This window comes from Dysidea avara, chromosome 6 (genome assembly GCF_963678975.1).
Source record: "Dysidea avara chromosome 6, odDysAvar1.4, whole genome shotgun sequence".
Classification (NCBI taxonomy): domain Eukaryota; kingdom Metazoa; phylum Porifera; class Demospongiae; order Dictyoceratida; family Dysideidae; genus Dysidea; species Dysidea avara.
Genome location: NC_089277.1, coordinates 4,008,763 through 4,022,847, shown reverse-complemented (window position 1 = coordinate 4,022,847; position 14,085 = coordinate 4,008,763). Strand labels below are relative to the sequence as shown.

Below are 14,085 nucleotides of genomic sequence, written 5' to 3'. Positions count from 1 at the left end.
TCAATAAACAGTATAGTGTGCGTGGCATGACCTCTGTTGCAGTCCATGGATGGCCTGACCTCACAAGATCTACTTTTTTCACTGTACGGACCATCAATGACTGGAACAGTTCCAATCACGTAGTTAATGCACCCACACTTAATGGTATTAAAATTTTTCTCGATAGTAATTGGTCTACTTTACTGTACGATTATTAATTAGTTAACTATTTTGTTGTATACTTATAAATTTTTGCTATGTAATTGCAAATTTGTTGTTAATTCACTTTTGTACAGATCAGGCTTTACAGGCTACTTGAGCCATCTTCACCTGTAACACTACACTGTTAAAATGAAGAGTAACCACAACTCTCAAGGAGTTCCCAGTGTAGGGAGGATTTAACACCCCTGTAGAGTAACCATTACTCTAAAGGAGTAACTGGGGAGTAACACATGCTCTAAAGGTGGTGTCGCTTACTCTTCAGAGTAATAGTTATTCTCTTCAGAGTTTTGGTTACTCTCCATGGGGTGTTAAATCCTCCCTACACTGGGAACTCTCAGAGTGGTGGTTACTCTTTATTTTTAACAGTGTAATACTAATATCTCCGAAATAAGTCGGTTTTTTGTGCTGAGTGAAATTAAACTAGTCTAATAGTTGAAGCATGGTATACTGTAGCTAAGCTGGAGCATTACTTATCAGGGGCGGATCCAGACTTTTAAAAAGGGGGGTTCCACTTTGGAGTTGCAACTTAAGCCTAGCTGTAGGTTGTAGACCAAAAAAAAAAAAAAAAAAAAAGTCATCACCTACTGACAATAGCTACCCCTCACCATAAATGCCCTCACCAACTATATTTCCTTATTTATAACTAGATACATAACTTGCTATACCGCTCCTCAAAAGACTACTGTGACTGCTCTATTAGAGTATCTCGAGTAAGAGAGGCTCTCTCAAAAGGGGGGTTCCATGGAACCCTTTGAACCCCCCCTGGATCCGCCCCTGCTTATGACATGTAGAAAAATGCTTAGATTCTGAAACAGTTTCTTCCATCCAACCAGTCAGCATGCAAATGCCAAACTTGAAAGTGTTTGTGAATCAGTCGAGTCAGACCCTCTCAATTAGGTCAATGTATAAACTTTGCCTCGGTAAAAAAATTTTCCTAGCTATGCCACTGGTTGCACCTTCCTGTACAGTTACAGCTGGCTATTGATATGTAGCTATCAAACTTAATATCAATTTTGTTAATCAGCTTTTTATTAGTATTGTACTGCCCCACAGCTATACTAGCTACTACTGCACATTGAAAATTTAAGAAATAACCACCTGCTACACTCAGTGATATTCCTGTGTCTGGCCATGCACATGCATGTTTTAACTTTTTAAAGATCTATAGCCATATAGAAGTAGCTGTGATAGCTTAAAACAGCATAACAATAATAAATCTACTTAAGAAGCATTTATTTATACATATATATCAGTGGCATAGCCAGGAAAAATTTTTACCGAGGCAAAGTTTATAATTGAGAAGGTCTGCTTCTGACTCAACTAATTCACAGATACTTTTTCAAGTATGGGTGGTGCAGCATTTGGAGGTTGACTATCTGGTTGGATGGCAGAAAGTGATTCAGAAGACTTAGTGTTTTCTATGTGTCATAAGTAATGCTCCAGCTTAGTTAATGCTACAGTTTACCATGCTACAATTATTTTAGATTAGTTTAATTGCACTCAACACAACTTACTCTGGAGATATTTTAATGCAACGGAGGTCATAGTCATGCACACTAAACTTTTTATTGATCTGATGTGATATTTAAGTGAAAAATTATCTCTTTCATGTGATGCTTAACTGCATGTGCTAAGCATGTCAAGCTATAGGGAGTCTGGGGGCATGCTCCCTCAAGGAAAGTTTTAAAAACATAGCTATGCTTTGAAATGGCATGTGGAGGCTTTTTTTATTGTAACTGCTAGTAATGCATGATATGCATGATCAATTGGCTCAGTGCAATGCCATGCAGTTGACTCATTGGAACTTTTGAAAAGACAATTAACATAAATGTAAATGATTTAGACTAAGCAGTGTAATGAGAACAGTGGCTATAATCTGTAAACTGAATGCTCTATTAGAGTATATTACGATGACTGCTCTATTAGAGTATCTCAATCTTTTTACAAATTCAAGTAGCTGTAAAGTGGTCCAGCACCGTATCACCATGGGTTCTAGCCCTGCTTAGTACTACAGCCATATATTATATTATGTGTGGTACAGTAATGCTGTCTAGTAACATTTTGAGTAAAAAAATCTGGGGTGCCAAAACTCAGGCCTGCTCAGTCTGTTGTTGAGCATTTTTACCGAGGCAGCTGCCTCGGTTGCCTCAATGGTAGCTACGCCACTGTATATATATATTTATCTATTTATTTATTTATTATTGATACTGTGCAGACCTCCATTAGGGAGTATATAGCACAAATACACACAAGAAAACATACATAAGCACAAAGCGTACAACATTTTAGTCTATAGCTGGGCTAATACAAAAATAGTCTACAATCCTTTTCTTAAAGTCATCTATATTGCTTGCTTCAATTGCAGTAGCTAGGAGGCTGTTCTATATTTTAATAGTGGCAGGAAAAATGAATGAGAATAAATGTTTAAGTGAGCTGACACCTGTCTGAATCTTTGAGAGTGCCCTCTTGTACATGTAGTTATTGGCATAGGAAGGTGGTGACTGGGAATGGAAATTTCATTATGCAAAATTTTAAAAAGCATGATAACCTGTGAGATTTCTCGCCTACATTCCAAAGACGTTCATCCAAGTGAGTTCAACATCCCTGTGACACTAGACACAAAGCCATAATCACCAGTCACAAATCTTGTGCTCTACACTGTACCCCTTATTGCATGTCACTATGCTGATATGGCAGTTGAAAATGTGTGCTTTGCCACTGCAATAAATATTTCTTTGATAAACTCGTTATTGTTTTACTGAAAAAAACTCGACAGTAGTACATCAAGTGACATTATTAAATTAAGGCTCCTCTATAGTTTTAACCCAGTGTATGTATCCACCCCTCAGTTTGACATTGAGCAAATAAGCATGCATGCATTCATCTTTGCATAAGGAAGGGACTATTATTGGCATACATAGCTATAGTTTCTTCATTTTCAAGTACTTTAAGGCACAGTTTTCATGCATGGTAGCTAGTCTATTGTGAGTTTCATTGTTGATACTTCTATAGATACAATAGGACATAAAACATTGGATATAGCTATATCCTGCAGGTGATTCATAGAACTAAATATAGCACCAACAATTCCACAGGTACTGAATGACCCATAAGATGTACAAGTAATACAGGACATCTTGGGACCGACCAAGTGTCCTGATTATCATTCTAAGTCACTTATCCCATGTAGCTAAAGAGAAATTTTAAGATCATTACCTGCATGAATCAGTGCAGGTGACCCTCGAGGTGACCTCATTCAAACATAGATTATATATTCCCTAACTAGGGAATATATATGATTCAAGTGTCCCCACACAGTAAAAACAAATCACTACTAGGTCACAACATTAGGTCACGACATTAGTAGTGACCTTCACTACATTTAGTAGTGACCTTCACTACATTTAGTAGTGACCTTCACTATACAATTAGTAGAGACCTTCACTATATAATTAGTAGTGACCTTCACTCTTGCCTTCACTAGTTTGTTTTAGCTACTGTGCATTTGAGTATATTAACAAAACAAAAGTGGCTGTTTATGTTCAGCATAATAGGTCACGAAATGACTGATTAGTTATTTTCATGTTATTGTACAGTAACTACAATGACCACAAACTACTTGATCTGCTTGTTTTTGTCACGTGTACTGAAAAATCGAGCACGAAATATTTCTTAGGTATGCACTCGAGTAGTCTCGTGCCCAAACCCCACCCACTGCGTTGAATAGGGTCTGGTGACATTTGCAGGAGTTTTGGGCCCTACGCCATTTTTCTTTTTCTGACCAATCGGACGCCTTGATTCAGGTACAACGCGATTTGATAGGCTGGAACTAGGAAAATGGCCGACTATAGCAATGGATACAAATGCGTAAACAATATGGCGGCGGGCCCAAAAACATAGTGACCCTACTCAACGGGTGGGGTCTGGGCACGAGACTAGCACTCCAGTCGTGTTTGTGGCACATGTGGCAAGGTGGCGTTATAAGGTTTATAACCGCATACCAATGAAAGCGTTTGGGTGGTGTAGGACAATCTGAACCTAGGTGCAGAAAATGTACCTAGAAGTCTTCACAAATAGGTGGGTTTATATTTGTTTGTGATCTATCACGCCATATTCGTGTAGTCTCGCGTGGCCAGACCGCTTTTTTCCGTGTATTGGGTGGGGGGAAAGGGTCTAGTGCAACTCCAATAACTGTTTACTTCTGAGCCGTCCCCAGACACTGGGGACGCTAATTGAATAACATTGGCCGCAAAGGAGGCGCCATGACGTCAGTAAAACAATGAAATATTCGTACACTTCTGGTCCGGTTGTGAGTCTTGTTACACGATGAGGATGAACTTTCAAGACGCTATAAAAGAGACACCGGAGCAAATTAAGAATCATTTAACTAGATATCCTACGAGTGCAGGTGGGGTTTAACTAGCTTCTATCCCACACTTTGAAGTAGTCAAATTCAAAAGCATTGTGTTAATAAGCATGTCAGTTAAGTATGGCTTAACTGTTTGCTGAATATGTAGTTTTTGTAATGGTATGGCTTCAATTTTTGAGTAGTTGGAAAAGGCGGACATGGTCGGACACGGACATTTTCAAAAAGTACTTTTATATTTATATAACAGTTATTTTTCTTACCTAACGCTGTTTTTACAGCAGTCTTAGCTTCCAGACCCAGGCGTCGATCTTTTCATAGCGCTTATCCATTTATAAGCGCACATGTGAAGGATAGACTAGCACTCTAAAGACCATTATAGTGTTGTATACGTGCTCTAGGAATCTAATTCAGAGTCATAGAGATTAATCTAGCACGTCCCAACTTAATCTCGTAGGCCAGGTCCTTGAAACCCTCAAGGATCAACACTCGGTATAAGCGCCTGCACCTTATACTAAAAGTCGTAAGATTGTGGATTTGGCCTGCTAAGCTAAGTTGCATGGGACATACAAGCTAATCTGTACAACTATATAACTCTGTATTAGACTTTAGAGCACATATGCATAACACTATATGGTCTTTGGCATGCTGTGGAGTGCTGGTCTAGTCCTTCGCACATGTGCTTATAAACGCTATGAAAAGATTGACGCCTGGGTCTGGAAGCGAAGACTGCTGTAAAAATAGTGTTAGGTATGAAAAATAACTTACATAAATGTAAAAGTGCTTTTTAAAAAATGTCCGCGTCCGACTGCCTTTTCCAACTACCCTCAATTTTTGCTGAACGTGTAGTTTCATAGTGTGTATGGCTTCAAATTTTGCTGAACTTGTAGATTTTATGGTGTGTATGGCTTCAATTTGCTTTGATTGCACTTCTTTTAACTTAATGTGTAATTTCTATATATGTACTACCATATACTCCCAGTTGTTTACTTTGATGTATGGCTTCAGTGGGATAGAAGTAATTTTATTACTACAAGTAATGGAGTTATTAATCTCATTACTAATCCACTGAGTAATGCCTAGCCACAACAAAGTCACCTTGAATTAATGAATGAAGTTATTGACTAGTTCAATGCAATTATTACCAAGATTCCAACAACGCAATCGTGTCACGGGACAAGGTGGTAGTTACACACATGACAGCTTAAAGGTCAACTGAAATGGAAAATTCATGTATGATTTTATTGTATGGATGTATTGTTTGTACCAAGCAATGCACAAAAACACCATTTTAATAATTTAATTATGCTGATATTGCGAGATATTAACCCACAAAGTTTGGTAATTTTGTGACATCATAAATCGTCACAAGAAGAGTTCCGGTACGCGTATTGCATAAAACGGCATAGCTATAACTATCAAAATCTAGTTTAAATTCAAGTTCACTTTAACGCCTGACGATATTAGAAGCGAAGACGCTATGCCAAGACGTTGTGTAGTTGCTGGTTGTCACACTGAAGAAGGTATGGGCTACAGCTTACACGGATTTCCTAGTGATGCAGCTGTTCGCTCGAAGTGGGTAAGGGCTGTGCATCAACAGCGTAAGGATTGGAAAGGACCAACAACTGCTTCCTTAATTTGCTCGAAGCATTTCGAACCTGAATGCTTTAACACAGAAGGGCGACTTTATCGTGAAGAAATGGGCATTCCAGCCAAGAATCCGTGCCTCAAGCCAGACGCCATTCCAACTGTTTTCCCCAAGCCTATTCGCAGTGGTAGCAACAGCTGCCAAGTGTCAACACGATCTCGTAGACCAGCTTCAGAACGAAGAAAGCAAAAAGCAGTATGTTGGAAAAAACAACATAGCTAATAATTATATGTATTAAAACATTATTAATACAGATTGTTGAAGAGCTACTAGACACCAGCTCAACCATGCAATCAAGTGCGGATGATCCAAGAAGTAGTTCCCCAGTTGAAGACGTAGGCAGCCCTCTGTTGTTGGCATCTACTTCAATAGGTATGATTCCTATGGAAATACAGTCAGGAACACCTACAGAAATACGGTCAGGAGCAGATGACAAAGGTTAGCATCAAAACAAACTACAGTATGGAAATAGCTACTATACTCTGTATCCAATGAATAGACCCAATGACTACTCCTGGCACAAAATCAGTTGGAACCCAGTGTGATCTATTGGCAGCACCCCCTCTTACACTCATGTCTCATGCAGATACTACCACTGAATCAAGTGAGCCTGAAGACGGTGATATTGATGACTCGTTTCAAATTTCTCAAGACGAAGCCACAACAGAGTGAGTACTGATTCATCCACACCTATAAACAATTAATCATCACTAATTTGCATTAATACAGTGATGACAACCTGCAGCCATCCACTGAAGCTGATCCAGGATCAACAAGGGATGAAATCAAATATATAATATTTAGATCAGCACTCATACAACTATTTACACACTGTACACTGTGTCACAGCTCATGTCCTGGAGTCATAACCAAGCCAAAGGGCACCTATATTACTGTAAAGCAAGTATGCCATCATTGTGGATATCAAAGAGTGTGGGCAAGTCAACCACGTATCAAAGATACCCCTTCAGGAAATATTATACTATCTGCAGCTATTTTATATAGTGGAGAAACAGCTACAAAAGTCCTCAGGGTGCTATCTCACATGAACATTGCATGCATTACAGATAGAGCATACTACATTCATCAGAAGGAGTACTTAGAGCCAGCAGTCATATCAGTTTGGGATACAAAACAGGCAGAATTGCTAGCACAGTGTAGAGCTAGTGGCAATCCACTCACTATCGGTGGTGATGGACGTGCTGATAGTCCTGGGCATTCTGCCAAATATGGGTCATACGGAATAATTGACCTATCCTCCAACAAAGTTATCCACCTAGAGCTTGTTCAGGTTTGCCACAACTAATGTTTCTTTATTCATAATGTTATTAACTATGCAGAGCAATTTGGTAGCATCTAGCAATCACATGGAAAAAGAAGGATTGAAAAATGCTCTGCAATTTTTAATGGAGAAATCAATAAATATAGGTGCACTGATTACTGACCGTCACAAGCAGGTTACAAAATTTGTGAGCCAAAGCTATCCAGATATTGACCATCGTTTTGATGTTTGGCATGTTGCAAAAGGTTTGTCATTTTGGGTACATGTTTGACTCTATAATTTTTGCTCCTAGGTGTTAAAAAGAAGCTACTAAAGATAGCTAAATACAAAGATTGTGAAGTGGTGGGTGAGTGGATTAAAAGCATTACCAACCACATGTACTGGTGTGCGGCGAAAACACCGGTGGTGATGGGAAGGAGATGGCTATTCGGTGGAAATCACTAATGGAACATCTATGTGATCGGCATGAGAATTGCTACCACACTCAAGATCTAGGAGATCGACGTAAAAAGTGGCTCCAGCCAGGTATAATACAAATAATTATGAATGGAACCTAGTAGTTATAATTTAATAAGGTGGCAAAGTCTATGAAAAGGTCTGTGATGTCATTTGCAATGAGAGACTCATAGCAGATGTCAAGAAGCTGTCACCACACCATCAGACAAACAGCTTGGAGAGCTACCATAGTGTAGTAAACCATTTTGCTCCTAAGTTACTAGCCTTTTCTTATGAAGGAATGTACTGCAGGTAAGGTGATAATTACAATAATATACAAATGATTAAATAAATACAATGCAGGTTATTAATTGCCCTAATGCATTTTAATGAAAATTATGGGAGGAAACAGGCAGTAACGAAGTCCGGAATGGAGAGGATGAGACTATGCTTTCCAAAGGCCAAGCAAGGAGAATGTACTCCTAAAATTGTTCCAGTACCACCAACATATCGTAAGTAACAAGGACAGTAACAATATTATTTATCATATGCATTTACTAGACTATGCTGAGGAACTAATCAGTAAGGCTACACACTACATTACACACCCAGAGGAAAGACCTACAGTACCAAAGGGACCACCAAAATTAGCTAGTCAATATAAACATCCAGATAAAGACACAATACCACAATTTTCACGTTATAATAATTAATAATAATTGTATGTGTTGATACATGAAAATTACTTAAGGTGTAGTTGGTGGATGCTGATGACCTGTATATTCATCTGATGGAAATTCCTGTCTTATCCTTGATACTACACAGGAGGGCAGTACTACACGCCTGTGCCTGCCCAAGTAGTGCCATCCCCACCAAGTCATCTGTCGGTACGCCAAGTATCGAAATTTTCTGAAAATATGCACACATCATACAACACTGGCAGATTGAAAGACCATAAGCACCTGTTTTCATCAACTGGTTCATCAGCACTCCCATAATGGTATCGATGGCTATGCAGTGTTACCATTAGGACTGCTCTACACAGACACACATTAGAAAAATTTGCATGTTCTGAAATACACACTGGACGAACAGCTAAGCCATCACCTTCCAAAAGACTATTAATTTGTTCAATCTCCTTACAGCATATTGATTCTCTTTGTGTAGCCATTACTATGCAATGGCCACATCTGCACCTAGATAACAATGTGGATCAACTAAATCATAGAACAGTAATGGGCAATGAAGCTTAGCCAACAAAGTTATGCCATAGGCTATAGCTACATAGCCATGGGTAGCTAGCTTATGTCATTTCGCTATATAGCTATATAATGCAACCCTGCACCATACACAGTTTGTATTATTTACGCAACTTAGTGTATGTAGCTTACCAATCAATATTTCCTACGCGATCAGCCTCTGTTTCCTCTCTTTCGACCGCCAGTAGACCGAAAGATTCCTCTCTTTCTTCGAGCCTGCTCTCGTACACTGGTTCAAAGCGATACGGCATCACTTCTGACGGTCCAGTCAACAACAGTTCTTCACCAGCCACAGAAGACAAAGATGTTGTTGATTGGGAATCGTCAGAATCACTATCATCAACCAAAGAGTCGCTGCAGCTATCACTTTCCGCCATTCTAACACATACAAAGACGCGCTTCCGTTCTTTCAGTGACATCACGAAAATAATTATACGTGACGTATTAAGAATTTGTGGGTTAATATCTCACAATATCAGCATAATTGAATTATTAAAATGGTGTTTTTGTGCATTGCTTGATACAAACAACACATCCATACAATAAAATCATACATGAATTTTCCATTTCAGTTGACCTGCATAGATATTATAATAACCCGGGATTGGAAACCACCTTGTTAACGCTCGTTAACACATACAGTCCCTGTTGTACTTTCTCTGTGTGTTCAATAATTTAGTTTACTGAATTATATAGAGTTAGTACAAATTATTTGACGCACATCATAGAGCACCGAGTAGAGAGTCCTCTGGAGAGTCCTTACAGTTGGATCATGCAACAGCTGCAGGTATATGTTTACAATGTGAGTGAATGATTATAAATTTCACACTTGCCTCAGTGATACCAGCTGCAATTTCGTCTGAATCTCCACTATTAAAGCCTGAGTCCTTAAATGGTCAGCTGGTGAGAGCACTTCATGACGTATTGGAAGACGAAACATTTAATTTTGATTCAAAACCTGCCAGAGAAACGCGTGAAGCAGCAGTGTTGTTACTGGATTGGACAATAAAAAGAAAACTTCTCAGTTATTACAGAGTTTTTGAGAAGCCTACAAGAACGATTTGACAAATGCCTGAAGCATTTAAATCCAAGCAGTATTAACAGAGAAAGGCTGTGGCGATCATTTTATCTCCTTCACTCATCAGAGAAATTTACAAAGTTTTGGAAGGATTTTCTAATGGCAGCAGGTGTAAACCAAGCACCTACACTGTACCAGCATCTGACCACCCTGTTGTTCAATGATAAAATAAGCCAAGCAGTAAAAGTTAAAGCTGATCTCCATATGATGCAGAGCCACTGACTAATAATGAGGGTAATGCTTTGCGTTATACTGCTGGATACATATATGCCATCATCTCGGGAAGCAGTTGGAACGAGGGAACCATGAATTGAAAGAAGAACTTGTGCATTGCTTAATGGAGTTAACAGCATGCAAGGATACAAGTGCAGGAAATACAGATGTGGAGTGGACAATTCGAGTAGACAGGGGTGGTTTGTGTGTTAAAAACACCACATATTTGTTGTTTGTGGCAATTGAAGAAGAGGTTAAACAATGCTTGAAGAGGCTGCTTACTGGCTCAGGCCACAAATCTGCAATAGTAAAGGCTGTAGTGGAGAGTGAGGAAGTTCAGTTTTACTGGCTGATTGCTCAAGCTGACTTTGATGTTGGAGACGATGAAACTTACCAACTGTTGCTACATGAGATCATTGAATTATATGTAACCATACGTGGTCATTCTTATTCAAGTAACTTGATGGAAAACACAAGCAAGCTACAGCTAAAGGAACCCAGCATGCAAAGGCTTTCTGTAATGAATTGTACAATGAAAATGATTAATTTTTGCCTGTATTTTAATTGTAACATTGCATCATGTGTGCATTTAAAACTGTAAAAGTTTAGAATTTAATAACTCATCTTGCATGTGTCTCCTAGTTCTTGGAATGTCCAGGTAAAATTTTAAAGATGACTGTTCTGCTATACATCGTACATTCATACATACGAAGACCCCACAATCATTAAAATTGTCTTGTTGATGTGCATTCTAACAAACTTCCTTGGTCCATTTCTTCACACCAACCCTTTTCTCAGCTGCCTTGAATAGTAAATAATTTTCGATGGTATCCATGTACTGTGCACTGCCTTGGTATGTTAATGAGTCATATAGAGAAATTCTATGATTTGCCATGTTCACAGCAACCAGGCACCAGTGATTACCGTGATGCACTGGAAACATCAGTTCTCTCTTACTGAATAATTCCACTGATCTGGTCCACCTAAGTACTTCTTTGTATCCAAACTCTGACAACACTGACAACTTAGTGTAGAAGAAACTGCTGAAGATGTGAACATCCTTGCATCTGGCCATAACTAAACTCATGTAGCATTGATTATCTGTAGTAGAAAGAGTTTAAAAATTGATAGCAAATAACTATACAGTGCATACCTTGTCATTCGACCATTCTCCATCTTTTAATGTGTTGAAGTCATCTTAGATTATAATTGTTTAATATGGCTAAAATTTCATGACTAATCCAACACAGCAGTTGTTTGGTGATGAACAATTGTTGTGGTAGATGATTTGTGTACCCTTGTAGATGGTAGGTATCCAGTTGTTTTGGTAGATGGTAAGCTTCCAGTTGTTTTGGTAGATGGTAAGCTTCCAGTTGTTTTGGTAGATGGTAAGCTTCCAGTTGTTTTGGTAGATGGTAAGCTTCCAGTTGTTTTGGTAGATGGTAAGGATCCAATTGATGCAGTAGAACACAGGTGTCCAGTTGTTTTGGTAGATGGTAAGGATCCAATTGATGCAGTAGAACACAGGTGTCCAGTTGTTATGGTAGATGGTAACCATCCAGTTGTTGTTGTAGAACATAGGTGTCTGGTTGCGCTTCCAGTTCCTGTAGTAGTTGGTAAGTGTCCAGTTGTTTTATTAGATGGTAAGCTTCCAGTTGTTGTAGTTTTGGTAGATATAGATAGTGGTGGATGATTTTCTGATTTAGCTTTCCTACGTTTTGGAAGTGGCTTACTCTCTGCTTCCCAGTCAATGCTGTTTTCACTGCCCCTGCAATTTCCTCTGGGCACATTTCCACATACTGAATTAATGACTCTCGGTGCTTGTGAGTTATTATAGAATTCATTGCAATTGGGATTTTCTCCACTTTTTCCACGTTGTCGTTGACAGCCGAAGAATTTCTCTAGGGTGTCCTGTGATAGGAACCCACTCCAAGTGACACTGGGAACAGAAAATAGATACTTTACAATCTCCAAGAATGATTTGACCGCATAAAGGAAAAAAAATGTTAGAACATAAAAGCACTCAGTAAACAATCACCTGTCACAATGATTCCCTGTCGTGTTATGATCATCTGGCATCAGCATCATCATTTTCTGCTTTTTTGAAAAGCCTTTACGCTGTTGTACAGATGCTTCCCAGCTATCCAGGTAGAGCCTAAAAAATCATCTTTCAGCCACTGCAAAAAGCACCATATAAGTAGTGAAAATGATGCATCTATTCACATTTGACTAACTGTCAAACGTAAGTCATTCTTAACGATTGGATCCCAGGAACGCTTCCTCTGGTAGCATCCATTCCAATTGGTTACATTAAAAAGGTCAAAAAACTTGTCAACATATCGTACGAATTTGGTTGTCTCAGTGACTTCATCTCTTTTTGTGTGCTCAAGACCATTGGCAACTTGTTCACTCAACACCTGTTAAGTGCATAGATACACATGGAGTATTGCAATAAGTAAGCATACTTGTGCCGCTAAATCGACCCTCGTTTTAGAAAAGGATGTCAGCTTGATATGCTCAAACTTTATTTTTGGGATAAGACATGTCCCCTCTTCTTTCAATGTGTCCTCCTCATACAAATCCACTAAGTGCTGCCAATCAATTCTTTTGCCGTTACACTAGGGAAACATACCAAAAAGTATTAGCTTGCATACACAAATATAATTTACCCAAAGCTTCCTTTTCTCATTGTACTAGCTGTTTCGTATGGTCTTCAAAAGATGTGGAGGGTCTGAGATGAAGTAGAGAAACCTTTGGCCATCTGAAGCATAAACATTGGGCACTCTATAAAGCAGCTCGTTATCTTTATTCCAAAGCTTCCAATTGGAGGAAGCCCCATCGCAACATAAAGCCAGCATAAAAAATCCAATTCTTTCTAGTCTGGCCATTGCTTCCCAAATAAGGTCAAAAATCAGATCTCCTGTCATACTCTTCCCACAAGCAAACTGGGCATATGGGTAATTATACTTGTGTAATAGTCCTCTGACCATAAACGCCATCATTGATGCTGCCAGAGAAGGATCCTCTCCTCCACTCTCAATCATAGCCTCAAACTCCAAAATCTGGTTTTTGATGTTGCCGATGTTAACAAATCCAATGAGACTCCCATCATGCTTATCATAAACCAAATCACTTTTGATATACATCTCGTCCATCACTAAAATTACATACTTGTTATGGGGATTACTAAGGTCAGCATCATCAACAATAACTTTGTCTACTTCACTGCAAAATCCTGCCTGGCTTTTAATGTAATGTGTATAATCATGAAGAGTTCTTTGAGAAGGGAGTTTGATGCACCCTGAGCTACGTAGAAGCTCATATGCCTTGCCAGACAAATGCCTCAAGTATAGGCACCATTTGTAAATTAGCGGGTGCCAGCGCATTGATTTGCTGTTCTTCAAGGAACTGGCAGTCTCCTGTTGGGACCAAAACAGTCTTTGGAAAGTGCCCTCATGAGTGGACAGTACATCTTTTGTATGATCTCTAACCATTTGTGAAAAATCATCATGCAGCTCTTCATCTAAATTCACCCCATCTGTAACAGTCGAATCAGCTATTGCTTCTTGCAGTTGCCTTATCTGCTGCTGGCCCATCCTTGTT

At 39.0% G+C, this 14,085-nt stretch overlaps 3 protein-coding genes across 8 annotated transcripts in view; 2 read left to right on the top strand and 1 right to left on the bottom strand.

The window, feature by feature from the left end:
- The first annotated feature begins 3,968 nt into the window (after positions 1 to 3,968).
- LOC136257301 (baculoviral IAP repeat-containing protein 7-B-like) overlaps positions 3,969 to 14,085 on the top strand; it is a 77,463-nt gene continuing 67,346 nt past the window's right edge. The window contains exon 1 of one of the 2 annotated variants that reach the window (XM_066050408.1): positions 3,969 to 4,278. In XM_066050408.1, the coding sequence (XP_065906480.1) occupies positions 4,253 to 4,278 (26 nt within the window). In that variant the 5' untranslated portion in view covers positions 3,969 to 4,252. The remainder of the gene's footprint in view (positions 4,279 to 14,085) is intronic. The other variant, XM_066050410.1, reaches the window with a different exon arrangement.
- On the top strand, positions 5,622 to 8,933 carry LOC136258409 (uncharacterized). Its single transcript, XM_066051721.1, has 9 exons — positions 5,622 to 6,410; positions 6,470 to 6,653; positions 6,715 to 6,883; positions 6,945 to 7,506; positions 7,556 to 7,742; positions 7,790 to 8,022; positions 8,073 to 8,244; positions 8,296 to 8,444; positions 8,494 to 8,933. Exons 1-6 carry the CDS (start codon positions 6,048 to 6,050, stop codon positions 7,939 to 7,941), a joined length of 1,617 nt encoding a protein of 538 aa, XP_065907793.1. The 5' UTR covers positions 5,622 to 6,047; the 3' UTR covers positions 7,942 to 8,022; positions 8,073 to 8,244; positions 8,296 to 8,444; positions 8,494 to 8,933.
- LOC136258410 (P2X purinoceptor 7-like) lies at positions 6,412 to 9,750 on the bottom strand. 5 transcript variants are annotated; one of them, XM_066051724.1, is made up of 4 exons: positions 9,324 to 9,750; positions 8,895 to 9,128; positions 8,679 to 8,841; positions 6,412 to 6,620 (listed from the first exon to the last, which is right to left on the bottom strand). In XM_066051724.1, exons 1-3 carry the CDS (start codon positions 9,608 to 9,610, stop codon positions 8,679 to 8,681), a joined length of 684 nt encoding a protein of 227 aa, XP_065907796.1. In that variant the 5' UTR covers positions 9,611 to 9,750; the 3' UTR covers positions 6,412 to 6,620. The 5 variants fall into 5 exon arrangements, 4 of the variants coding, with proteins under 4 accessions (XP_065907796.1, XP_065907797.1, XP_065907798.1 ...); XM_066051725.1 differs by lacking the exon at positions 6,412 to 6,620 and adding an exon at positions 6,627 to 6,905; XM_066051726.1 differs by lacking the exon at positions 6,412 to 6,620 and having other exon boundaries at positions 7,982 to 8,841; positions 8,895 to 8,964; positions 9,040 to 9,128.